Genomic DNA, 27904 nt, shown 5'->3' on the forward strand with positions numbered 1-27904 from the left:
CTCTAACACAGAAACATCAAAGAAGAAAATATATTGATGCAACTTATAAAACACTCTTTACCTATTTCAGTTTATCGTTTATCGTTGTGTTTACACACGGGGTAAACACTGAACAAATAAACATACGGTTTTAATAAGGAGCTCAGTGAGAATGTGAAGTTTGTAGTTTTTATGTTTCTGCTGCTGCGTCCTCACACGACCCTGTTTGTCCTAAATTACAGCGAATACAGAGACATTACTGAGCTCTACAGGCGTCATCTGGACTTTACACCTGCAGTGAGTGACCTCAGAGTGGACACAAGCGCTGCTTTCAGAAAAACACCTCACTGTTTTATGTAAATGAGAATCTTTTCTTTGTTGGTTTACCAAACTGTTTAAAATAATAACAGTTTAGATCGTTACATTGTTTTTCACATTAAATATCAGGAATAAATGGTGTTTATGTTTATAAACATAGTTTATAAATAACATTTCTCCTTTAAACAGTGTGGAATAAATAACACTGTGACTGTTTCCTCTTCATTTGGTGCTTCAGCACAGCTACAGCTAAGATATTTAACACATTGATATAATTTAGTTATTAAATCACTGTGTTGAGTTTAGTCGTTTATTCCGACTGTAAGTGTGTTTGTCTGTAGATGTTCTGCTTCTGTTGGAGTTCACAGTCGTTTTCATTTATTTATTTATTTACTTTTAGTATTTCTTTAAGTTTAATTCGGAATGTGATGTTGAATCACTATGAATACACGTCCTCCTGATTCCTGAAGTGAAGGACACTAATCAGAACTAACCACCTAAACACCCAGCCAGCTTCAGACCTGCCAACATCAATTTTACTGAGAGCTTCAGTGTTTAAATCACTTCTGAACCAAAGACTGAAACATTTCTTATAACCTCAGTAAGAATGGGTGGAGCTAAACTGCTGTAGCTGAATGGGTGGAGCTAAACTGCTGTAGCTGAATGGGTGGAGCTAAACTGCTGTAGCTGAATGGTGGAGCTAAACTGCTGTAGCTGAATGGTGGAGCTAAACTGCTGTAGCTGAATGGGTGGAGCTAAACTGCTGTAGCTGAATGGTGGAGCTAAACTGCTGTAGCTGAATGGTGGAGCTAAACTGCTGTAGCTGAACGGTGGAGCTAAACTGCTGTAGCTGAATGGGTGGAGCTAAACTGCTGTAGCTGAGTGGGTGGAGCTAAACTGCTGTAGCTGAATGGTGGAGCTAAACTGCTGTAGCTGAACGGTGGGGCTAAACTGCTGTAGCTGAATGGTGGAGCTAAACTGCTGTAGCTGAAAGGTGGGGCTAAACTGCTGTAGCTGAATGGGTGGAGCTAAACTGCTGTAGCTGAATGGGTGGAGCTAAACTGCTGTAGCTGAGTGGGTGGAGCTAAACTGCTGTAGCTGAACGGTGGAGCTAAACTGCTGTAGCTGAATGGTGGAGCTAAACTGCTGTAGCTGAATAGTGGAGCTAAACTGCTGTAGCTGAGTGGGTGGAGCTAAACTGCTGTAGCTTAATGGTGGAGCTAAACTGCTGTAGCTGAATGGTGGAGCTAAACTGCTGTAGACTGAATGGTGGGGCTAAACTGCTGTAGCTGAATGGGTGGAGCTAAACTGCTGTAGCTGAATGGTGGAGCTAAACTGCTGTAGCTGAATGGTGGAGCTAAACTGCTGTAGACTGAATGGTGGAGCTAAACTGCTGTAGCTGAATGGGTGGAACAGCTCCCACATGACCAAACATCATCCATCAAACCAAACACCTCCCACCTAAACAAACACCTCCCACCTGAGTGGGCCAAGAAATATGTGACAAACATATGTCACACATGTAAGCCGGACAGTAAAAAGCAGTGGTCAGTTTAAAGGCTTAAAGGTATGAAAACATAAAGACATAGAAGTTTTGTATGTATTTGTTTATTCTCTATTATTAGCTAGAACCTGATAGACATTTCAGTGTAATTTATTTAGCCTGTTTTTAGAACTTATCATCATATTACCGACATAGTAGCCTGTTGCTTTAAAAACTGTACCCAAAACTAACATCTAGAACTTATCTAGAACTGCATTACAGATAAATAAACCCAAGGCACCAGCACAGAGCAGCTGTGTGATAAACAGAACGTTTATGGGTGCTCCTGTAGACGTGATGGTGGAGTTCAGTTAAAGAGTTAAAGAGCCTTCAGGTCAGAGCTTAAACAGATTGGGGTCAGAGAGGAATTTCAGCTCTAGATTCCTTCTGGAAATCCAGTTTGTGTAATAAGACAAAAGAGACTTTGTTCTCAGAGGATTAAACACTTTTCAGTCCTTCATAACCACAAAAATGTGGAAGGACAAAAAGAGCCTCAATGCTGACCAGCAAGCACTGCAGAGAGGAGCTATCAGAGTGAATGTCGACCACACGAACCGCAGCACCTTAACGCCACAGCCAACGTCACTCAGCCTGGGATTCAGCCGTGACCAGGCTGGAGAAACATACAGGAGCACAAAGCAGATTAAAGAGGGATTTTCTGAAGGAGCAGTTGATTCTGAAATGAACACGTGATCAGATTACAGAACTCACAGCGAGCAGAACCTCCAGCTCCCTCGGCGACTTCGATAGCTGGTCACAGGTCAAAGTCAGCCCTGAACATTCAGCGAATGTGTTTGTCACAGAAAGACTGACCATGACCAACTCATTTAAGCCCAGACGAGCTCTTTCAGCCGAGCGGATCGTTAATGTTTTTAATTTAATAACTCAGAACATTGAAACACTGTAACTCTGACTGTAATTAACACAGAGATAAAGAGTCTGAATCAGCATCTGCAGATCACCTGGAGAGGACTGTAACCACGAACCCAGGCGGGCGGGGTTTGGTCGGGTGTGAGGTGTTTGGTTGGCTGGGTGGTGTTTGGTCAGGTGAGTGGTGTTTGGTCAGGTAGGAGGTGTTTGGTCAGGTGGGAGGTGTTAGGTTGGGTGGGTGGTGTTTGGTCAGGTGGGCTATTTGGCCAGCTGAGTAGTGTTTGTTCAGGTGAGAGGTGTTGGGTCAAGTACGAGGTGTTTGGTCAGATGGGCTGATTGGTCAGGTGAGTGATGTTAGGTTGGGTGGGTGGTGTTTGCTCAGGTAAGTGGTGTTTGGTCAGGGGAGTGGTGTTTGCTGAGGTGAGTAGTGTTTGCTGAAGTGAGTGGTGTTTGGTCAGGTAGGAAGTGTTAGGTTGGGTGGGTTTTGTTCAGTCAGGTGGGCTGTTTGGTCAGATGGACTGTTTGGTCAGGTGAGAGGTGTTTTGTCAGGTGAGTGGTGTTTGCTGAGGTGAGTAGTGTTTGGTCAGGTAGGAAGTGTTAGTTTGGGTGGGTGGTGTTCAGTCAGGTGCGCTGTTTGGTCAGATGGACTGTTTGGTCAGGTGGGTGGTGTTTGGTCAGGCAGGAGGTGTTGCATGCGCCTGGAAGGCTGTAGGACGCCCAGTTTCTCATTTCGGTGCTCATTAGCGCCCTCTGTGTACTGTGGTCTTTGGTGAGGACCACCAGTTGTGATTTGAGATGAGCTTCAGAGAGGAGGAGGGGGTGAGAACTTACAACATCAGAGGTTGATGACTGGATGAAAGGAATGATGTTCTGGGAAGAATAAAGGAATGTAAGTGATGAAATTCCGTTAATCCCGGTATTGCCCCTCTGACTCTGAACATCTGGTAAACAGTAGAATAAAATATGAACAGTAAACAAAAATATTAATTTCTCTTTCATTTCTGTGGTGAAGCTTCTTCTTTCATTCTTACTGTTACAGTGAAACTCTCATTTCTCTCTTTCCTGTAAAAACCGCCCGAAACCTTCACTGAACAATTAGATCTGGAGGCGGATTTTCGCTGAAGGTCCTTTGAGCAGCTGCAGTGTTTCTCTCTGTTGGAGGTTCTTCTGCTCCTCTGATCATTAATGTATCTACAGTAAAAGCGTGATGATGAGTGCAGTAATCGACTGGTTATGACTGGTCCGGCTGAGTCTGCCGTGTGGATGAAGTCATGAAGTTTGATGTGTTTCTGTTAGGAGATCATCTCTGCGATGTGGACCATGTAGAACATCTGCTAAACATAAACACACGTCTGCTGCTGAAACGTGTGTATGATGCAGTGGTGGGTTCTCCAGAGATTAAGCGTAACATTCTGGAAGCAAAGTTTGACCCCTCACACAGCGGGGGGCTATATAACTGACTAAATATTCACCGCCCACATAAACACACCAGCATCGGTCAGCTGCTGTTCAGCTGTTGAAGGTGTTTCTACAGTCAGAAAATAATAAATAAATAAATAAATAAATAAATAAATAAATAAAATTCTGCTCAACATTTCTGCCCAATTTCAGAAACATTACTGCTCGACAAGCGAGATGAAGCAGCTGATATTTGCTAATTTTAGTTAATCATTAACGTTAGCTGGCTAGGCTAATCGATTCTGGCTCTGCTGTCAGGGGCGACTCTCCACTGCAATGATCGGAGGTGTTCAGGAGGTGTTCAGAGTGCATTGTGTGAATGAAGCTGCAGTTCTGAGCAGAAGAAGAAGAAGCTGCTTTATATCGTCCCAAACAGCAGCGTCAGTTAGCAGCTTTAAACAGCAGCACAGAACAAAGATTTTTACTTTGAAATTTCCTCTCATTTCGTCTGACAGTTTACTGATCTTTTCATTATTATTTTATTTTTCTTATTTTAATAATTTATTTTCTTTTTTTCATATTTATTTATACATCCATCCATCATCTAAACCGCTTATCCTTCTGGGTCGCGGTGGGGTGCTGGAGCCTATCCCAGCTGTCATTGGGCAGAAGGCAGGATACAGCCTGGACAGGTCGCCAGTCCATCGCAGGGCAGACAGACAGACATACACAGTCACACACTCACTCACACTTAGGGGCAATTTAGCATGTCCAATCAGCCTGACTGCATGTCTTTGGACTGTGGGAGGAAACCGGAGTACCCGGAGGAAACCCACGCAGACACGGGGAGAACAGGCAAACTCCACACAGAAATGACCCTGGTCACCCGGCCGGGAATCGAACCCAGGCTCATCCTCTTCTCGAATTTTTTTCACTCCTTCCTGTGCTTTGTTTATTATTATTATTATAGCTATTATTTTTAGGTGTGAGTAAGGCTGAACTGGAAGACTAGTGATAAAAAAAATCCTCCATTTTGCTGCAGTTAGCATACTAGCTAACTCACTAAATCACTAACCATAAACAGTAAAAACACAAAGTGAACATAATCATATCTGATTATTAAATACTGCAGCACAGCACACAGTGATCTGCAGTAATAAAGCGTATGTATCTGGCAAGGTTAGTGACGGTGGGGTGACTGGGGTGTGCAGCAGTGTTAGGCCAAGCAGCTAACCTAGCAGTTAGCAAGCTGGCTAACTAGCCTACTATAAACAATAAAATCACAGAAGTAAAGATGGTTCTACCATCTAATACCAAGATCATCAGCCTCTCCTCCATGAGATCATCACAGCAAGCGTGGAAAAAATGTTCAAAGGATCATGTGAAATTTGCATTTTCTCTATTTTGGGTCTTCAGTGATGCTGAAGCTCCGCCCCTTTAGAGGTCAACTCAATCAAAACTGCAGTGCTATCGGTCGAAGAGGTGAATTTGCATGTTGATATTAATCAAAGTTGAACTTGGTGTGATGGAACTGCAGCGGAGCGACTCGTTATGGGCGGCAAGTTCAGCACCACATCACACTTCACACTGAATGTACAGACTGATGAAACCAGCACTTACTGCACTTTTATTGGACGAGACACCCTGTTTGACTGAGGCAGAATGTGCACAGTGGGACATAACATGGCAGAAAAATGAACATGTGCACCTGCAGTAACAGCTGGGGTGTTCTATTTAGAGCCATTTGCAACTGAAAATGTTCTTTGCATGGTGAAATGGTTCTTCAGATTGATGGAGAACGTGTTATATGTGGTTATATATTTAACTTTTTTGAAAATGGTTCTGTGTAGCACCAAAGGTGTTCTGCTATTGCTACAATGTCAAGCTTGTAAGAATAGCAGAACTCTTCTTGTTGCTATATAGAACCATATACAATACATTCTCCATCAACCTTTAGAACCATTTCACCATGCAAAGAACATTTTCAGCATGCAAATGGTTCTATATAGAACTCAGTTCTAGTTAGAACCATTCTCTTTAGTAAAGAACCCTTGAAGATCCATTTTTAAGAGTGTAACTGTACAGTTACATACATGTTCTACTATAACTGTAAGTGTTTTATTATGTAATTCAAATTGTGGGTGTAAATAAAGAGCTGAAATATGTTTGTATATCAGTGTGCCAGTTTAGCCCACACTGTAAGGCTCCTTTGCAGGGCAGAACGTCTATCTGCGGTTTTCAAACAGGTTCTCTGACATTCTGCACATGCACACCCTGCAGCTTCCTGCCCAGAAACAATAGAGATTAATGTATGGGGAAGTGCAGTGGGTACATCAGTGATCCACACCGTAACGTTCAACTCTGAAAAGTTAGAACCACAAAGTTCAACAAGCTTCTAATTATGTTAATGCAATAAACTCTGAATTTTAGAACCATAATTTTAAAATTAAAATTATTTTTAAAAAAAAAAGTTTTGTAAGTTGAAACATGGAATCATTGAAACGTTCCGTACATCGTAAAAAAGTTTTTTATCTAAAAATAGAGACTGTTTGAATTTTGAGTTCATCGAACTTAAGCAGTTAACAAATTCATAACACTAATTATTGTTCTATTAACTTAATTTTATAATTTTATTAATTCAAATACCTTGAAATTTTGAGTTCACCAGATTCACCAGTTTTCTAGTGAAAAAGGTGTATAAATCTTGTATTTATCATTTTGATACTGTTTATAACTTGTATTTTAAATTTGTATTTTTATTGAAGTCTTTCAGAAAAAAAAAAACATATAACAATATAAGTTATTAATATTAATATACGTTTTTAAAGCGTGATTAAAAACCTGCTGGTATTTTGTTTTGTCTTTTTGTCCAAAAACGCTGCTGAGATGTTTGTTGTCTCTGATCTGCTTCATCATCAGTAAATGAACTGAAGCAGCTTCGCTATGAAACACTGCAGTGAATCTGCTGATGACCCACTTGTTACTGTCAGGTTGCTCTGCTGGCTGGCAGCAGTTTCCAGGTTACAGGTGAACAAGGTGGAGTGATCATTAAAGAGATCCTCTCAGCCTATCAGATTGCGAGATCAGGACTGACTGACTGCACTGTTTCTGTTTGAACAGGATTTTCACACCTGAACTCTCTGAATGAATTTCCTGGTTTCGCGTCTCAGATCTGAAGACGTTTGCATGATTGAACTGGCAGCTTCTGCACATTTGATCTCATTTACATTTAAATTTGCATAAAATGTGACAGACACTCACAGACTGAACCGCAGCTGAACAGCAAACGCTCAGACACTTACTGTTACAGCAGAGTTAGTACAGTATGAGTTATTACACTGTGAGTTAATAGTAATAGAGTATGAGTTAGTGCAGTGTGAGTTATTACACTGTGAGTTAATAGTAATAGAGTATGAGTTAGTGCAGTGTGAGTTAATAGTTATAGAGTATGAGTTAGTGCAGTGTGAGTTAATAGTAATAGAGTGTGAGTTAGTGCAGTGTGAGTTAATAGTAATAGAGTATGAGTTAGTGCAGTGTGAGTTAGTGCAGTGTGAGTTAGTGCAGTGTGAGTTAGTACAGTCTGAATTAATACAGTCTGAGTTATCAGTTTTTTACAGTGGTGTAATCTGTAAATCCAGAAGTCGCTTCCGATTCAGGTCCGTTATCTGCGTTATCCGCATTTCTCACACTGATATCAGAGGAATCTTATCTCACTCTACCTTTATTACTCTCTCTCACTGCGGCAGAAACTGAAGCTGTTTTGCAGCTGAGTGTACAGAGAGAATGGAATGAGTAAACCACACACACACACACACACACACACACACACACACACTGACCTTGAGTAACCTTCACCTGACTGAACTTGTCCACTCAGTAGAGCTACTATAGTTTAATTGGAGTAATAATTTAATGGATTATGCCGCAGCTACCGTTAATAAATAATAACTAGAACAGTAACAGGACGTTAATATTGTGGATATTTCTCACTCTGAAATAAAGCCGAGTGTGTGAAGCTCCTAAATTTCAGGGTGCGATGTTTGTTTTAGGAAGTAACGACGATGGCTGATTTAATCCTCCGGCATTTGACAGGTATTTAAAAAACAGACAAAAAGACGCCAGAGGCAGAAATCTGTCACAGCCTGTTTATGAATCAACGCGCAGGAATTACATTCCCAGCATGCACTGCTTTGTCATCTGCGGGTCTGGAAGAGTAAGTGTTTCTTGGTTTTATTGAAAAGAGCTACAAAAGAATTATTACAACAGAGAAAATGGGGCTCCTAACAACCACCTGGAAGAGCTGGTCGACCCCAAAACTGCCCCCATCAGATAAACAGCACTTAAAGCTTTCATCTCTGAGAGAGAGGAGAAAATCAAGCTGATCAGATCTGAAAACATCCACAGGTGTTTCTGTCCATCCTTCCACTGTGAGAAGACGACTCAGCGCTGTGGGTCTGAAAGGATGTGTAGCTGATCAAGAAGAACCTCACTGAGAAAAGGAGACGGACACATCAAACAAAGAAGCTGAACGATGGACTGACCACCCCAGAGTCCAGACCACCCCAGAGTCCAGACCTCAACACCACTGAATGAGTTTCTGAGAGAGTTTATCAACAAACTTTAAGCTGGCATGAAAAAGCTGTTCGCTATGGAATCCCAGGTGGTTGCTAAGGTGTTACGAGGTCATTGCTATGGAAACAAAAATAACAGTTGCTAAGACGTTGCTATATTTTATAATTAGTTGTTTTGAACAATTCTGGATATGCAGTTGCTCAGTTAACCTGTTTCTGAAATTTACACTAAAACCCAAAGACAAATTTACAGAATAAAAGTCAGTCACTTATTACAAACATACCAATTTATTTTTAAATACATTATATACAAAACACGGAACACAGAACATAGAACATGTACAAGAGTTTGAGTTTGTTCTGTAACACGGAACGACTGTTACTTCATTCTCCCGCTGGTTTAATACTGCAGAGTCATTAAAATGGCTTTTAAAGTCTGTTTGACCTCAGACACATTCACATGTAAAACCCGCGAAACAGTAAACAGCAGTTCTCCGAGGAGAACGAACGTACCGGTACACCGTGTGCATCGGGTTGATAAATAAAGTTCGGTTTTACAGTGCTTTCTCTTCGTTATAAATAAAAGACAAAATAGTTAAATAATCCCCCCCAAAACAAAACCAAAACAAACAACCAAAAAACAAAAAACAAAAACAAACAAAAATCAGTACTGCTGAAAACTTAAAATGTACAGGCTTAAAAAAAAAACAAAAAAACACCAAAAACAAAACAAACAAACAAATAAACCTGTACACATTAGTAGCAAATGTGTGGAGCTCAAAAAGATTCAAACTCCGAGTAGCCTCAGAGTGACCTCTTCTGTCCGTACCGCCCTCTAGTGAATGACTGCTGGTCACCTCGCAGCCCTCCAGTTAGGAGTCAAACCCACCAGAAAGTGCTTGGGCTGTGAAGCCCTGTCTACTCAGACGCTCCGACACCAACACCTCACATTAGGATCCTGTAAAAAGAAGAATTAAATTAATACAACAACAACAACAACAACAACAACAACAACACTTCAGAATAGCTGCCACTGTTTTTCGCTGTCAGAGATTCTTTAACACCTGTTTGGCACCTTAAATGGTTACATTCTGGCGTCTGAACCTGCGTTCACTCAAATCACTGGCCACTCATCACCTGTGGATGTTTCTCCAGCTGACTGTTGGTTGCCATGGTTTCACTGACACAAATCAGATGCATTCTCACTAATAAAAATCCTCGTCTATAAACGTGAATTTCTGCGCTGGGCGTCACCATCAGTGTGTTAAAACAGTGTCCAGCCTTTGAACGATCGCCGCCGTCTGTTTATTATTTAGGAACCAAAATAGGTGTGAACCGTTTCACAGGGGCTGAGATGAAGCAAGTACCACCCTCCTCAATGCTCAATTCCTATTGGTAGTAAGATTAACTGAATTTGCATGAACTTAAACTTTGCTCAAATTTGTCGTGTCAATGACTCCGCCCACTTTGTGTCGCCAACTTTCATGCCGCCTCCCGTCACCAGAAATCCGCAGCTCTCATTGTAAACGAATGAATTACGGCTGCTTTGTCGAGTCACATGGCTGCTGGTGTGAAAGCCTGAATGTAACTGATTCACCATTTAAGGTGGAACGGAAAAAGAAGTGCTGAACAGGAAACAAACTTCAACAGATTTGAGAAGAGCGTGATTTAGCCAGGCAGTTAGCACAGCGCTAAGCATTATCTTCTATTACTTGCTAGCTACATTAGCCTCGCAGTTCCAGCTCTAAACCTAAAGACACCAAACATGTCTTGGTGTAAGAAAATAAAATGGAGTAATTTTTGATTTTTAAGTGAACAGCCGGAGCTCAACTGTCTAGACTAACTAGCTTAGCTGCCTAATGTGCTGTTGAATTCAGCTGCAGCAGTGAACGCTCACCTTTTCTTAGGCTTCACTTCCCAGCCGTCGCGGCATTTGACGAAGGTAACTTCCTTTCCGGGTGTGATCTCGGTTAAAGACGGGTCTTGAGCACAAAAAGTGAACCTGAAGAGAAGAACGTTCGCGTGAACAACAGCGCAAAGTCAAAGCTACTGACGCTCAACGCAGTGCTAGACATGTTAGCAAACTCGCTGCTCATCGACTCACTTCTTCTGCGTTTCTCCACATTTGACCCGGATCCTCCGAACCTCCAGGGTTTTTTTGGTGGGTTTGCTGGACCAGGACCACAGTGATTTAATGTGCTTCCACGCTGCGGACAGAGACTCGGTGGGGCCTTCCCAGCTCAGCGTGATCTTCAGAAGATCTCCGATGTCCTCCTCCGTGAACACCAGGAACGTGTTTGTGAAGTTCAGGCCAACTCCGCCTTGGCTGCAGGAAAGAGAAACCATTAGAAAACTTAGCATAATAATAATAATAATAATAATAACAATAATAATAATAATAATAATGCATTAATATGCAGCTCAAAGTGCTTCATTGTATATATTAAATAAGCTTGTAAATAAAACTGTACAGCAAAAAAACAGTATAGAACTAAGAAGGTAGAAGATTTGAGGTCAACGCCAAGAAAAATCAACTAAAGATCAGACGTACATGTTTACGCTCAGCTCGTCGGTGTCGTTATAGGATCCGTACAGTTTGATGTAAAACGTGGGGTCGGCGTCATCCGCATTTTTTCTGTTGAAAACGTGCATCTTCATCTGATAGTGATAACCTGCCAGAAAAAAAATGCTGGTTAATATTAATACAGCTCAGTTTATTTATGACACATTTCTTACACAAAGTTATTTTAAAACCCTTTACAATAAAAAGACAGCATTAAAACTGTAGAAGGGAAATAAGAAATTATGTTCTACACAGAAGCGCTCAAGTGTCAAAGGGCATTTCATTGTTACTGTGATTAAATTATGACCATTTTTATTTCTGGTGTTTTTACAGTATTTATTAAATGTGACACTGCTGGGTTTTCAGTCTGTTTCCACTGAAATAGTTTATATTTGTTGCATTTTGTATTGGAAATATTGATTTATATTAAAATATACTGATTGGCCTTTATAACATTTACAAAAGGCAAAACAGAACAGATTAAATAGGACAGCGGTGAAAAATTTAATTTGTGATCTTCTGGTTGAAGCTTTAGGAAGCGTAAAAGCCAAATCTGATCTGAGAGGACTGTTATGTTCATAATCTGCCAGTAGATCAGGTTCCTTGTGATTTACAAAAAAGCAGCAGGATTAAGTTTAAAACTTACATGTTTTTACAAATTACACTTTTTAATCATTTGGGTTCTGAGCATATTAGTCGTTGCAGTTTTGCTCAGTCTTGCTTGATAAGTAATTCAGCTGCACCGTTGTCATCGTTTTCTGATTCTCCCCTTCATGATGCGCTGTACATTTTCAATAGGAGACAGATCTGGACTGCAGGCAGGTCAGTCAAGCACAGGCACTCTGTCTATAAAGCCACGGTGAATTGCAGAATGAGGCCTGTTGTTGTCCTGCTGACAACATCAGGAAAAAAGGTCATCTGGAAAAGGCCTTGGTGCCTCTCTAAAATCTCAGTATATGCCTCTGCATCAATAGTACCTTTGCACATTAGCAGGTCACCCATGCCGTGGGCACTGAGCCCCCCCAACACCATGACAGATGGTGCCTTTCATCTCTGGCATGGAGAACTCAATGTGCATTTTCCCCAAAACAAGCTGAAACGTGGACTCATCTGTCCACAGCACACATTTCCACCTTTAGACCATCTGAGATGAGCTCAGGCCCAGAGTACTCGGCGGTGTTTCACCATAGAACTGATGTATGGCTTTTTCCTTGGATAATAGTTTTAAGTTGCAGTTCCTGATGTGGCGTCAGACGGTGTTAAGTGACAGCAGTTTTCCAAAGTCCTCCCATGTGGCAATATTTAACACAGTAGCATGATGGTTTCTCATGCGATGCCGTTTGAGATCTCCAAGGTCACACATTCAGCAGTGGTTTCTGGTTTTGCCCCCGACCTAAACTCTTTGCAACCTTGCACTGAGAAATGTTTCCCTTTGAACTGACAATTCTTTCACGAAGTGTGGCACAAAGTGGTGAGCTACGATCTTTGCTTGCAGAAACTGAGACTGTGGTGGGTACTTTTATACCCAATCATGATCCCCTCACCCGTTACCAATTCACCTGCTTATTGTGGAACATTCCAAAACTTGAATATTCTATAAATGTTTCACTCTTATTTTGCCCGTCCCATTTTGTTCGATTGTGTTGCAGCAAATTCAAAGTTTTCATATTTACAAAAAGTCATTTCATTGTAGTTTTGTCAAAATGTCTCAACTGTTCTGGAAATGTGTTCTGTTGTAGCTCACCAGCAAACGGTGTGTCTGCGCGGGTTTTCAGGTACATCTTGCTGTTCCTCCTCTTCCTCATCTTCTTGGCGTTGTAGCCGATGTTGTTGCAGCGGTTCTTCCTGCAGCTCAGGCAGATCCCCTTATTGAAGCGGTCGGGTCCAGTGCACTGATAGGCGAAGCTAATGTGATCTTTATTCATCAGAGAGTCCACAAACAGGTGCACCGCCCGCTCGTGCTCGCACTTCATCACGTCCATGAAGTCTGCAGAGAGGAACAGACGGAGAGTCAGCGTGTTAAATCTGCAGGAACGTTACAGATTTATGTCTGTTGGAACAATCAAGGGGCTCCTGAAGACTGAACATCGTTTAGCGATAGTTTAGCCTGTTAGCTGTGGCTAGAAATATGGTGAAAATGTCAAAAAGGTGCTTCTGTTTAATATTTTGGTTTATCGCCAGGTTGGGAGAAGTTATTTAAGATGTCATGCATACAGATCACCTAAATTAACACTTCCTCTGTGATCTTCACTGCTGTTATACGAAGCTCCGCCCTTCAGAGCTCAACACTGCCAAAGCAACGGCTCTGTAGGCTAAAACTAATATCTCTACCCAAAGTACAGTGCAGGAAAACACTTTAAACTGATAGAAATAACTTGGCTAACTATGTTTCTATGGCCAGAAATGGGGCAAAGGTTTAGAATCATGATACTTCAAAAGCAGTAAAGCGGACCATGATGCAAATATACCTCAAAAAAACTCTGTCTCACCTTCACATAGCTTTGCAACATTGTTTCCATTTAAACATATGCAGCCAGATTAATGGCGACAAAGCTGGTAGCTAACAGCCCATTCTGCTAAAAAAGGTTCAACAAACAGCACAAGGAGCTGCACAGACTCATCTTGCATGTCTCCGATGTGAAAGACAGCATTAGCGCTAAGGGTTACGTGCGTTTTGTCGCCCCCTCTGGTGGAAAAGTAAACTGTCCCATGCTGAATGTGTAAAGTGTACTCACTGCCCGCGGCAGCGGTGGACAGAACGTCTCCCAAAGCGCAGCCCGGCTGGACGTCTCCTCCGTTGGGGTAGATGTCGATGTCTCCGATCGGCTGCTGGATCCCAATACTGACCCCTAGAGCCTCACGGGTGTACGTGTGCAGAACGTCAACAAACTCCGCATCGTCCGGAGAGAGGCGCTTATGAGCCTCCGCCCCCTCAAACATCGGCCCGGCTGGGTCTAAACCTGTCCAATCAGAATAAAGGATTTTATTCTCTGGATCTGAACGTAACTGCTGCACAATTTAAGGTGGAACGGAAAATTCTAATAAGAAGCTGCAATTTTAAACAGGCATTAAACACTTACAGTTCATTAAATTCAAACTCGTACCTGTAATCCGTCCAATGGTTCCATGTACAAAATTGCCAGCATAGCCGGCTACATGAGCTCCGAGGCTGTAGCCAATCAGGTGCACCCGCTGCAGAGGCAGCCGCTGCTCATCCTGTCAGAAAACATACATGTTTAAATACAACATAAACAGAGAACATAGACTTTAACCTGCTCATAAACTCCAGAGGGCCTGAAATTAGCATTTAATATGTCATCTGTGTTATTTAACAGCCGGTACTCAGCCTCATTGGTTCAGCAGGCTCAGCAGTGTTCCCTTCACTACAATACCCAGCATGCTTTACGCTAAATCATATAACCATTGAAATTCCCTGTGGTGTCACCCAATTGTGACAGCTAGCCTGGTCGCTGAGCTGGAGGCTAATAAATAGACAGCTTCCTAGCAGTAACATTAGCTACACATTTCAACACCACAAAGCAGCTGTAGTTTCTCAAAAGCTCCTCCCGCCTTCAAGATACATCATCAGAAGGCAGTTTTCCTAATCTTTAAACTGTAAAAAGAGCCGTGCGCTGAAGTTCCTGATGTTTATTAATGTGCAGCACATTGAACTCCTTTGTGTTTGAAATGTGCTACATAAATAAACCTGTCCTGCTTTTTCAGGCTTGATTTAGGCCGTTTTATTTGTAGTTAAACTGTATTTAATTTTATTTTTCATTGATTAAACTGTGCTTTTGTGTCCAGGTGGATTAAAGCTCAGCTGCTCTTTAACACACACAGAATCTGACCTAAAGGAAGCGTGAATATTAATCACTGCAGTCATGAATATTGATGAGTGCAGTGGAGTTACTGTGCTCTAAACACAATAACAGGCTGTTGATACTGTGAGATAAATGACTGCAGTGAGAACAGCTGCTGATCTGCAGGAGAATAAAGGAGAATACATTACAAACACAAAGAGCCAACACAGCCCACCAGACCAGCTTTAAAATAAAGAAAGAAAAACAGCTGCACAGATTGTCCCGAGAACAACGCGACCCATTTAATCAGATTTAATGCTCTGGTGGGCAACAGAAACTTGTAGCGCAAGGGGTCTTAAAATTAGATCTGATGTAGGATCTGCTGCTGTCATTAAGCTTATAAATAAGAAAGAAATCTGATCTGCATCAGCGATGATTCTCTGACACGAACATGAGATCTGGTCTTTCAGGTTATGAGTCAGTTTGGCTCCACCCACTTTTTATTAGCAGCGAGCTGTTAGTAGAGTTTGGCCTTGATTTTGGGCCATAAACCTCAAAAATTAGTCCCAAAAACAAGGAAAAACCCATCTCTAATTTAAATGACCATTTCTGCTAGCACCTCTATGGGATTTCCAATAGTATAACAGTAATAATAACACTACAGTTTTATTACTAATAGTACAGATTTTCTAATAATATAAACCTGTATAGACAAAACTAACAGAGTTTAAATACAACAAGTACAAAGATTCTGTTAAATGAAGATGAAGTAAAGGTTGGTCATTAGACCTTCTCTGAAGATCTAGAAGATTCTGATGGTTCCTCACTGTTGTTTAAACATCCTGAATAAGAGCATCTGATCAGGTGATAGGTGTAGATGTCAGTGTAAACAGTTTTAGTACCTGTAGCCAGTCCAGCAGGGCGGCGATGCTGACCCCGACGTGGCGCGTGTGGTTAACAGCGTCGGGGTAAAGCTGGTGGGCCAAACTGAGCCAGTCCACCACGATCACATTCGCCTCCGGCTCCCTCTGCTTCACCGCCGCCACCAGCTTATACAGCCAACTCTCAAACATACCCCCAATCTAGAGCGAGACAGAGAGCGAGACAGAGAGCGAGACAGAGAGCGAGACAGAGATGGTTTGTTACCAAGTTAAATCTCTGCTGTGCTGGAATAAAGTGAGAAATTCCAGAAGGTTCCTGATGTTTAAGAGCAAAGTTCTGATGCTCTAAAGAGAAATGTAGGACGGAGACGTTAAAGAGAGAGAACCTTTCATCCTGCGACACCTGCACTCGCGACACTGTGACCTCACAAACAAACAGAACCTCAAACTCCCTCACAGTTTCCACTAAAGCTGAATCACATCACGACTTTCTGAGATACGCATCTCATTCAGCCTTTCAGAGTTTGGAACAGACAAAACACACAAAACAGCCACAGAAACTCAAACAGCGCAGATTTTCACAAAACGACCTGTGAGAAGAAACCGGGCGGAAAACTGAACGAACGGTAAAATTTACATTTGCATGATGACATCAGAAGAGCCCCGCCCACCACTGTCAGCAGATCTGCACTTTAAAGAACTCTCAGCGTCAGACAGATGTTTAGATGTTTCCGGCTGTTGTGATGAGTTCAGTCAGAGTTTTTGGTCACTGCACTTTAATTTCTTTAGTTACAGATGCAGATAATAATGTTATTGTCCAAATAATCCGAATTTTGAATCTATCACAATAACATCTCTCCGTATCGCCCAGCCCTGATTTCTGATCCGCCCGGACAGACGCTGAACGCTCCTTACCGTCCAGCCGTGGATGATGAGGATGGTCTTGGCGGTGGAGTTGAAGCCGCACTCCTGCAGACACTCGCTCTGACCGGGCCGCAGGAAGCAGCCCTCCTCGTCCAGATCCACTGACCTACGCAGGTTATACTTTATCTGCTCATGGAGCTGATTTGGAGCCACAGTCACACTCTCCTCACCTTCACCTGCAAACAAACATCAAACAAACATCTAAACATCCTTTATTTCCACATTTCTACATGATTGTCCAGCCTCTCCTTATCCCTCACAGTTAAACTGCTGTAAATTACTGTGAGTAAATATGCCACACATGTATTTAAGAACCTTTAGAGCAAACAAAGCTGTATTCTCACTGATTTCTTTATTTGGTGGAGGACGCTGACCCTCACTACCTCACTGACGAGGTTAGGGTTTTAGAGAGCCACGCTTGGTGGGGTTTTTTTTTTAATCTAGAACGTTCCTGAGCTGTTAGAACTGTGAGCGTTCAGAGACGTGGGGCTGAAAGAACAATAAAAGCTGCCGTATTTCATCTGGACACAAGATGGAGCGACTCATATCCGCAGACTCGCTTCTCAGCACCGCATGATGGAACGTTTTCCACTGAGGCTCTCCTAAGACCAGAACTCTCAGTTAGACAGTTCTTAAAGGAGAACTCCACCAAATATTAAAAACTCCTCCATAATTAACTGGTTAAGATGTAAACAGAGTCATTCAGAGAGGTTCTGCATTCTAGAGAAACTCAGAGTCAGAACTGTTCACAGTGGTGGTGATAGGAACCAGATGTCCACCTCTAAAAGCTCCCTCACAGAAAGTTCCTACATGAAATGGTTATGAATTCACTGCCTGATGACTGAGACACTGTTTTATGATAGTTTAGATAACTTAAACTCCATTCATGGTGGAGGGATACATGCAGGGTGCTGTGAGGCAAAATAGTCCCCAAAGAAAACTTATTATTTCAGATTTTCCACTATTTTCCATCATCAACGTTCCATATAAACTCAGAAGACTCGTGTAGGTTCACTGGTGGTTCTGGATAGTAAATAAAATGTCTATATTTGTGTTGTAGTCATGGCGACCCCTGGTTCCTATCACCACCACTGTAAAGACATCTGAACCATTTCATACCAAACCAGAAGAAATTCTGAAAAAATGGTGGTGTTCCCCTTTAAGCCCAGAGCCTGCCCAGTAGGAGGAGAATCGTATCAGACGTTACTCAACCTTGAGCTTAAATTATCCAGCTAAAGTGAGAAATCCAGCGGAGTTTGGAGGTTCACCTGCTCAAACACACCTGATTACACTCCTGCAGGTGGTGAGCAGGTGTGTCTGAGCTGGACTGAAGCTCCTCACCTCTGAGTGAAAAGTTCCATTGCACTGCCAAGAACTCCTGAAGTCAGTGTGTAAAAATATTTCAGCACGCATTTAACCTTTAGCAGAGCCGCTGGAGCCTAAAGCACTTTACACAGCAGAAAAACTCCCCTTCATACAGTTTAAACCTGGATTTCAGTCACTTTAATTCAGTTTAAACCTGGATTTCAGTCACTTTAATTCAGTTTAAACCTGGATTTCAGTCTCTTTAATTCAGTTTAAACCTGGATTTCAGTCACTTTAATTCAGTTTAAACCTGGATTTCTGTCACTTTAATTCAGTTTAAACCTGGATTTCAGTCACTTTAATTCAGTTTAAAGCTACTTTCATTCACATTCAGTCAGTTAAACCTTTAACTCTTTCACTACCAGCTCCCTTCCACCCATCACTTACAGCATCTCCGCTCCGCTGCAGGACACTTAGGCTTCATTCAGCTCTTTTACACTCAAACATCTCTAAAGATGATTAAAGTCAGTAAGAGTTACTCTACAGGTGTCTAGAACCCACAGGAGTATAGAACCCACAGAGGCTGGTTTCTCGTTTCGAGTTCTCCGCAGCCTCCGGCGCCAGAACGCAACTGCCGCATCGTTTAAGGCGGAACGGAGAATTCCAATAAAAAGGTTCTTGGTTTCTTGGTTCCTCACCTTCGTGAATCTCGTTGCTGAGCGCGCTCAGAGCCCACGGCGCGAGGAGGATCCACAGGAACACCGGCACATTCCTCACAAAGCTCACAGCCATCACACACAGCTCCACCGAGGACTGAGCGGGGGATCGGAACCACGTTCACAGCTTAACTCTTTAGAAGGTTCTGAAGTTCTCCTCTGCTGAGGTTCTCCGCTCCCTCTGCCAGGACGTGCTCGGTCTGATGAATGGAGCCGCTCAGCTTTAAGTTTTAAATAGTTCCACTCTCCGGGTCATCTGACCATCGGCAGATTTCTGCGAGCACATTCTCGGCCTCTGATTGGTCAAGCCCCCGGAGGTGGGCGGGGCTTCAGTGTGTGAATGAAAGGAGCCGGTTTAACCCTTAACCTGCAGGAAGATGGGGGAAGGGGGTGAGGAGGGGTGAGAAGGGGGGGGGGCTGCATGTTTGTTTACTTGTATACTTGGAGGACATCCAGAGTAAAAAGCCCCGCCCACTTCTTTCAAACAGGTACAGCGAGGAAAATCAGGAGAGCTTTAATGAAGCAGAGATAAGATAAAGTTTATTGATCTTATAGAGTTTTAATTGATCTACAGAAGCTCAAAGCTTGTTTGTGTATATATACAGTAATAACCTCTACAGTGTGGATTTAAATATTACAAAATATACACACAGACTAGAACTTAGAACCACTCTGGAAATTGTACAGATTTCGGGTACAAGAAATGAGTTGGTATAAACTGAGATGGAAGAAAATAAAAATTTATTAGAAATTCATTCTGGATATTATTTTTACTAGAAGTTCATTCTTGATATATGAATTTCATTAGAACTTCACTCTGAATATTATTTTTATTAGAACTTCACTCTGAATATTATTTTATTTTATTGTTTGTTTTAAAGTGTTTTCTTTTTGTGAAGTTTTTATTTTTCTAAATTCTGAGGCAGTAATATTAATCAGGTGGCGCTGTTTCAATAATAAACATGTTTACCATTTGAATACCTGTTATATTAACTGTTTCCACTCAGTCACACAGTAAAGCTGGTTATACAGAACTGTGAGAACGAGTCGGAACCTCTGACGGTCAGTTCCTCTTTCTGAGGACTGTAACCGTGGCTACTGTAAGGGCTCTCACTCCTTTTAGGATATTTTTCCGAGACACGTGACATTATTAACACGGAGAGCAGTTCACAGTGACTCATTTACACCAACTGTAAAATGCTAAAACATCCCACACTGACCCGCACTGACCCGCACTGACCCACGCTCTAAAATCACCCCTACAGGGTTCCCTGGACTGCAGTTCTAGTTCATCAGTAGTGAGCACTGAGTCGAGGTTTTAAACTCTAAAATGTCTTATTTATTGCGAAAAATCAAAGTATCTAAAAGGGTTCTTTGTAGCGGAGCCTCACTTCGTTCCCTAAAAAACCTTTCAGTTGATTTTTCCTTCAGAGAACCATTTTTGTATATGAGATGTGTGAGTGTGAAGAACATGAAGTTTAAATAAGTTCTGCATAATTTAAAGGTTTGAGGAAGAACCCTGAATTTGATACAGAACCTTTAAATTATCCACATACTGTCAGATATCTTTTATAAGCATTGTTCTTTTAGGGTTCCTCTATGGCATCACTTCAAAGAACCCATCATCACATCTTTTTTTTTAACAGTGTATGGCACTGTTCTTTAGCCATAGCTCCCTAAGGGTTCTCCAGGGAACCGAAAGCTGGTCTCCTATGGCCTCACTCCCTATGGGTTGTTCAGAGAACCAAAAGCCAGTCCTCTATGGCAGTGGTCACCAACTGGAGATGTTCCCTCCTACGGACTGTAGTTTGAAGCCGGACCTTCTCCAGATCATTAACTTCTCCAGATGTCCCTGATTGGCTGATCAGGTGCATTAGCATTAAGGGGTTAAGGGGTGGTCGGCATGTTAGATGCTGGTTGGAGCTAAACTCTGCAGATCTCCAGGAGGAGGGCTGGAGAACCCTGTTCCACACCATCACTGCTGTGGAGTCCCCTATGGCTGTTAGTGAAGACTTAACAGCTCCACGCAGTTTGAGGTGAGTGTGAGATGATTCAGGCCTGCAGTTAGCATGATGCTAGTTGGTGGCTTTAAGCTTCCATTACTTGTTAGCTACAATAGCCTCATTGCCTCAGTGCTAAAACCAAAAAAAAAACAAAAAAGTAAACTTCATACAGCCAACGGGTCCCAGTCAAGCGCAGGGGTGGGGGGTGGGGGGTTGGAGGGATTGGGGGCTGCTTTAAACGCTTCAGACTAAGTGACTAAACCCTGATTCAGTCTGGAGTAACTGTTCCACCGTCTATTGGCTCATAAGACATCAGCCCACACTCCGTATCTCAGGGTCAGGCTGACCTCACTGCAGATCCGCTCGAGCTTCATATCTTACAGTGCTAATCACAATCAGCAGAACCTTCAGAACACCAAAACATTCAGTGGCTCCGAGCCTCCAACACGTTTCCGGATCCTTCTGGAATTTTGGTTTCTTTGCCTGGAAATGAGTGGTTCCACCTCTGGACACAGACCTGAGCATTTTCATATGCTGAACTAGGACATTATGGGACCCAGTGCAGAAAATGCCCCCCCAAAAACGTTGTGATTGACCTCATGAAGTCCTGTGGTCACTCTGTAGGGGGCATTATGGCTATATTAGAAACCTCTGGGCTTGAGCCGTTTATATCTGTGGGAAATCAATGGGATTTCAATTATCACCGCAAACAGAGCTGGTTTAAGAAACACCAGAGGGCGCTGTGAGCGAGTCCTCAGCGAATGGAAGAGTGAACGGTTAAAAAGAGCTTCTGGCCATTTTTCCAGGATTTCTTTTAATGTTAGGAAGTAGACGGATGCAGTTCAGTAAAACAAACGGAACTGTAAATGTAATATTTCTACAGCAAACGGGTTTTTCGCTCTGCTTAACGCGTCTAACGTTAATGAGCGTCGCAGCTCCTGAAAGTCCTGGTAACTCAGAGGATCCAGAGACACTCGCGGGGAGGAGATGAGCGCAGAGCTGTTTATCTCAGGACGCGACTGCAGGTCAGACTGACGCACAGCTGTGTGTTTGTTTACTCGTGGTCTTAAAGTCGATGGTCTCCTCAGTCCGGCGACTCCTCTCACTAGCAGCTAACGCTAACGTCAACGTCTGCCTGTCTAACGTGAGAGAGATGAACGACCGTGTGATGCTGCAGGTTTGAAGGGTCGAGACAGACAGACAGACAGACGCTGCCCCATCTGTGAGGGATGATGAAGATGAAGCCGCTGAGGGATTCTGGGAGTTTAGATCTTTCTGTGAGTCATAGACGTGCAGCTCTGCCAGTTTTCATACGAGGGGCTTAGCAGATTTAGGGGGCACTGTGGACCCCCTGAACCGCATCCCCTACCAAAGTGGTCACACCACGGAACTCAGCTCATCCGGAAAAATCTGGGGAGTTTATTTTCAAACTTGATGATAATAAATATGTTGGTTTTGACTAATTGATTTAATTGTGAAATATTTTTGAGTAAATAAAAGAGTTTGCTTTCAGATTTTTACTCTGTTGTGTGAAAAACAAATAAAACATTTTTGTTTTAAAAAAATCTTTTTCTCTGTTTAATTTTTATCTCAGGTTTTTTTCATTTATTTCATGGTTTATAAAGTTTACAATCATTTTAAACTCTACACTCTTAAGATGGTCCTTTAAGGGTTCATCAGTAAAGACAGTGGTATTATGTAGAACTACGAACACTCAGAGAACCATTTGCATGCTTAAATGGTTCTCTGCTTGGTAAAATGGTTCTTCAAATTGATGGAGAATGTGTTGTATATGGTTCTAAACAGCACCAAAAAGGGTTCTGCTGTTCAATTGTGATGTTGAGCCTGTATATAATAAAAGAACCCTTATTGGTGCTATGCAGAACCAAATAGAGCACATTCTCCATTAATCTGAAGAACCATTTCACCATGCAGATGGTTCTATAACGAACTCCTGGTTCTCTGAGTGAATCAGTCAGTAATTGTGGGTAAATATTCCAGTGACAGATTCACGACTCAGAGAAATGAGCTGTAGCTTCTCTCAGGCTGTAAGCGAGCAGCAGAGCTGTGTTCAGTGTTGGTGTCGGAGGTGACGGTTCAGCTGGAGCTCCATTCACTCCCACTTTCATTCAGTCTCCGTCTTTTCATATTTAAATTAGGAAGATTATTCTTCCAAAACGATCAATTAAACAAAAGATCAACAGACGGAAAACTGAACAGACTCTGTTACACAAACACACTGTTATCACCACCAAACACTTCCTAAGCACTTATGTTCATAAAATGAATGAAAATAGCTCCATTTTCAAACTGTAAACAAAAAATGTAAACACAAATGCATGAAACAAACAAACAAACAAACAAATAAATAAATAGATAGATAGTCTAACTGTTATTGGTGCTGTGGTTAATATCAGTGTTAACAGCTCTGAGTCTGTTTCTGTTTAAGGTGGTTGGTGCTGTTGGAGGATTTAGTGGACGTGTTTGGGTTCTTTGTGTTTTCAGTAGAAGGTTCTTGGCAGAGAGAGAGAGACAGAGACAGAGAGAGAGACAGAGAAAGAGAGAGAGAGAGAGAGGATTCCAAAGCGTTCAGTCATGTTTGTGTGAGCTCCCAGACTTTTGTGTTGTTTTCTGTTTTGAAATGAGAGAAAAGTTGAAATAATCATAGAAAACACTACATAAGGATACACTAAGAACAAAACTACAAAAAACAAGACAGAAAAAGTCAATATCTGTGAGATATTAGAGGAGATCAGCTCAAAACTACAGGAGAGGATCACATCCAGACAGAGCCGCTGAATGTAGGAGTGCGATCAGCACAACTTCAACAACTCCAGCACTGTTCAAAACAACAGCAGCAGCTCTGTGAGTCACATTATTTTAGAGTGGAGGACAAAGAAAACATCTAATTTATTATTATTTAACATCTTACTAATATTTTAAGTGACTTTGACAATAAAAGCTAAAGGCTAAAGCTAAAGTGTCAGTTGACCGTTGACTTTTGAAAAGTCTCCCCAACATTCAGAGGCAGCTACAAGCAAATGAGCTCTCAGAATGAACCAATCAGAAGGAGCCTCGTTCATCCCCTACTGCCCTGAAGAGGGCGTGGCCTCACTCTGCAGTCCAGTGCAGTTCTGCACGATCACTTACCCTCCTGACCTAAAGAGTGACACCGCCAGGAAACAGTTCAAACACAAACTCCTGAAAGAGAAGCCAGAAACTCTGTTTGCAGACCTGTATAAAACCGGTGAGGTCAGCAATCTCATCTTTTACTCTGACCGCCCACGCTCATGGCACAAAGCCTTGATTTCTCTCTACCTCTCTGTGAAAAAAGAGGGCATCTGTAATGGATGGAAAATCAAAATAAAAGACCCTAACGACATTGAGACAATCATGACCACAGTCAACATCTACAAAAACGGAACTCTGATGGTCCAGGGAAACCTGAGTGAGTTCCAGGAGTCGTTTAATAAGCTCAGAGAAATCGCTGAGAAGGAGAGATCCAGTGAAAACACTCCACAGGGGGAAGACACTGAATGTGCCTCAACACACAGCAGCGCAGCAGAGCCCTCAGCTCAGGAGCAGGACATTGAGCAGGACCAAGACCCTTCACTCTACACCTCCATTACCCTGATAAAGGAGCACTTCACACGACTGAAAGTAGAGCTTGTACACCTTCGGGAGATGGTCCTCAAACAGGAACAGGACAAAGAGCTGAAGCACGAGAGAGACACCTACAGAAAAGAGCTGGCTGAACTGAACAGGTCAGAGAACTACAGAAGGACAGGGAGAAGGACAGGGACAGCTACAGGAAGGAGATGGCTGCACTGAGAGAGGAGCTGAGACAGAGAGACAGCACAGTGCAGAGTCTGAGAGAACAGCTACTCTCCTGCAATCAGCAACAGAGTCCTCTAACAGCAGATACCTCCACCCAGACTAACCCGTCCCCCCAGCTTCAGCTGCAGCCTCCACCTTCAACCTCAACCTCCACCAGCTCGCAGAAGCCTCCTCCACCTTCTACCCCCAGAAGCTCACAGCAGTCCCAGTGTCCAAGACACAAACAGAGCAGAAAGAAGAACCACAGACCAGCTGGACATTGCACTTCTAATAGACTCCAACGGTAAATTTATCGATGAGAAAAAACTCTTCCCCAGACACAGAGTGGCTAAACTCTGGTGCCCTTCTACATGAAAAGCACTGGAATTACTCACAGAGGCAACACTAGGGTCACCAAGCCACATCAGAATACACACAGGGACAAATGACCTCAGAGCTCAGCAAGAAAGAGTGGCCATATCCCTGAGGGCAGTGATAGAGAAGGCCAGCAACACCTTCCCTAATACAAAGATCATCATCTCCACCCTGCTGCCCCGCAAAGACTTTCATCCATACACAATTCAGAAAATCAACGCCAGCATCTCCAGAGAGTGTGCCCTCAGACCAAACACCCACCTCGCCCACCACCCGACTCTGGATACAGCCTGTCTCTATGACCACGTCCACCTATTCAAAGAGTTAGTGCCTGTGTTTGCTAAAACATTGAAAGACGTCACACTGACCCGCAATGTCACCACACTCCAGCGCAAAGCTGGACGAAACCCAAACACATGGCCATCGAGACGCACACCAAGACCTGCAGATGGAGCAACTCCACAAGCCCTCCATCTGAGACCTCGACACCACGGCCCTCACTATCCAGAACTGCCAGCTAGGCAGACGAGGCACCGTAACAACCCCAGCCTCCCGCCAGCACCAGCACCTATGGCAGGAACACACACTGCACCACTGCCCCAGGGCCCAGCTCCACCTTCCCAACAACTCCAGACCAGGCCAGGAGTACTGACCTACGCTCAGGCTGTCAGCGGACCAGCAAACCCTAATAACTCTGAGCTCAGAGACATACAGCAGATGCTCAGCCAAATCTGCACTTGTCTAATGGGACATGGTCTGTGGTAAGAATCACATTACCGTAAAGGTAAAGTACATTAACAGTTAATGTTAGTTAAAACACATTGTATATAAGTCAATTTAAGTTCAGTGAGTAAGACATCAAATTCTATTTTCAAAGATTCATTATAACTTTATTTTATTTGCAGTTGTTTTTCTCATTTCAAAAACATGAATAGCAACACACTTCAGCTTGTACAGAATGACATCTTTTCACATTTCTGTGTGGAATATTCAAGGTTTAAACTCCTCTTTATTTGGTTTAAAAAGTAGAAACCCTGATTTTTTGAAGGAAGTAAGAAATGTTGATATTAATTTTGCAGGAAACGTGGTGTAGAGGAGACAAACCCACTGGTTGTCCCCCAGGCTACAGGGAGTTAGTGGTCCCCTCCACCAAGTCAAAAGGAGAGACTCAGGGGAGAAACTCAGGGGGGATGCTCATATGGTTTAAATCAGAACTAACCAATTCCATTGAAACAATAAAACAAGGACAAAATAATTTGTGGTTAAAAATTAGTAAGCAATTAATCTCAACACCTCAAAATGTATTCCTTTGTGCAACATATATCCCTCCATTAGAATCCCCCTATTTCAACGAAGAAACCTTCCCAAACCTAGAAAATGAAATCAATTTCCAAAAACGAGGCCATGTAATTATCTGTGGGGACCTAAACGCGAGAACAGGAGACCGACCAGACTTCATCAGCACTCAAGGTGATCACTTTATAACAGGAGATCATATTAATTTCCCCTCGTACCCCCCCAGAGAAAACTGTGACAAATCAGTAAACGCACATGAGAAGAACCTACTGCAGCTCTGTCGAAGCCTGGGTCTGTACATCGTAAACGGACGGCTGCGAGGGGACTCCTTCGGTCAGCTCACCTACAGCTCAGCTCTAGGCAGCAGTACGGTGGACTACGCCATAACCGATCTGGACCTAACTTTCCTGAGAGCCTTTACAGTCAAGCCATTCATGCAAAAAAAGAGGCAAGAAGTTAGAAATGTATCCAATCAGAAACACAGAGAACCACACAATCAGGAACTGCGCACAAAATACTGTGAGATACTTAAAGAATATAAATGTATGCTGAAAACAAAAAAGCAAAATACATGCAAAATCAAATAAATGACTTAGAGAAATCACAAACATCTGACCACATTTTCACTCTTCACACACTAATCGATAAATACGTAAACCAAAATAAGGGCAAAATCTTTGTGTGTTTCATAGACTTTCAAAAAACTTTCGACTCAATCTGGTATAACGGACTATTTTATAAACTTATTGAAAGTGTATGATGTTATTAAATCAATGTATTCTCACAGTAAATTATATTTACACAATTGACAACACCGACATCAAACAATCTAAAACAAACACTTACCTGGGCATTACTATTAGCTCCACAGGAAGTTTTGACTTGGCTGTGAAGGAACTCTGAAGGGGCTCTTTTTGCCATTAAAAAATCAATCAAATTTGAAATACCAATCACAATCTGGCTAAAAATCTTCCAATCAATAATCGAACCAATTGCACTATATGGCAGTGAGGTTTGGGGACCCCTGACAAAAAACAATTTTACAAACTGGGACAAACATCCAACTGAAGCCCTGCACACAGAATTCTGCAAAAGCATCCTCCATGTGCACCGAACACTGTGTGCAGGGCTGAATTAGGACAGTATCCACTCCTATTAAACATTCAGAAAAGAGCTCTAAACTTCTGGAAACACATAAAATCCAGTGACCCCCAGTCACTCCACTATAACGCACTGGCTGGTCAGGAGCTGAACATCGACAGGAGTCCCCTGAGCCAGCTGGTCCTGAGTCTCAGTGACCTACAACCAAATGATATCACCAACATCAATCAGCCTGACCACACGCTCGCCCAGAAAATCAGACCCAATCAGATTATCACCAAACAAAAACAAAACTACATCACCCACTGGACTGAGACCACACATCAACAGCACAAGCTTCAGTGCTACTCGGCCCTAAATCGAGATTATACTTCAGCACCGCACCTCACAGCAATTACAGACAGAAAACTGAGGAGAGTGCTGACCATGTACAGACTCAGTGAGC

General features: G+C 42.5%; 1 protein-coding gene across 1 annotated transcript; it reads right to left on the bottom strand.

Annotated features, from left to right (window-relative positions):
• Nucleotides 1-8948: 8948 nt before the first annotated feature.
• On the bottom strand, nucleotides 8949-19102 carry lipg (lipase, endothelial). The gene is made up of 10 exons (XM_036578151.1): nucleotides 18851-19102; nucleotides 16839-17023; nucleotides 15945-16124; nucleotides 14347-14458; nucleotides 13978-14202; nucleotides 12987-13229; nucleotides 11231-11351; nucleotides 10784-11005; nucleotides 10577-10681; nucleotides 8949-9637 (listed from the first exon to the last, which is right to left on the bottom strand). Exons 1-10 carry the CDS (start codon nucleotides 18942-18944, stop codon nucleotides 9625-9627), a joined length of 1500 nt encoding a protein of 499 aa, XP_036434044.1. The 5' UTR covers nucleotides 18945-19102; the 3' UTR covers nucleotides 8949-9624.
• Between the last annotated feature and the right edge of the window lie 8802 nt (nucleotides 19103-27904).

Source organism: Colossoma macropomum, unplaced genomic scaffold, assembly GCF_904425465.1.
Source record: "Colossoma macropomum unplaced genomic scaffold, Colossoma_macropomum, whole genome shotgun sequence".
Taxonomy (NCBI): domain Eukaryota; kingdom Metazoa; phylum Chordata; class Actinopteri; order Characiformes; family Serrasalmidae; genus Colossoma; species Colossoma macropomum.

Bases quoted from the DNA above. Each gene is read 5' to 3' on its own strand.
- lipg (XM_036578151.1), bottom strand. From the start codon at position 18,944: ATGGCTGTGAGCTTTGTGAGGAATGTGCCGGTGTTCCTGTGGATCCTC. The intron at 11,006-11,230 runs GTACGTCTGATC...TCTTTCCTGCAG, and splicing joins GACGAGCTGAGCGTAAACAT to CCAAGGCGGAGTTGGCCTGA. The intron at 10,682-10,783 runs GTGAGTCGATGA...TCTTCTCTTCAG, and splicing joins TGTGGAGAAACGCAGAAGAA to GTTCACTTTTTGTGCTCAAG.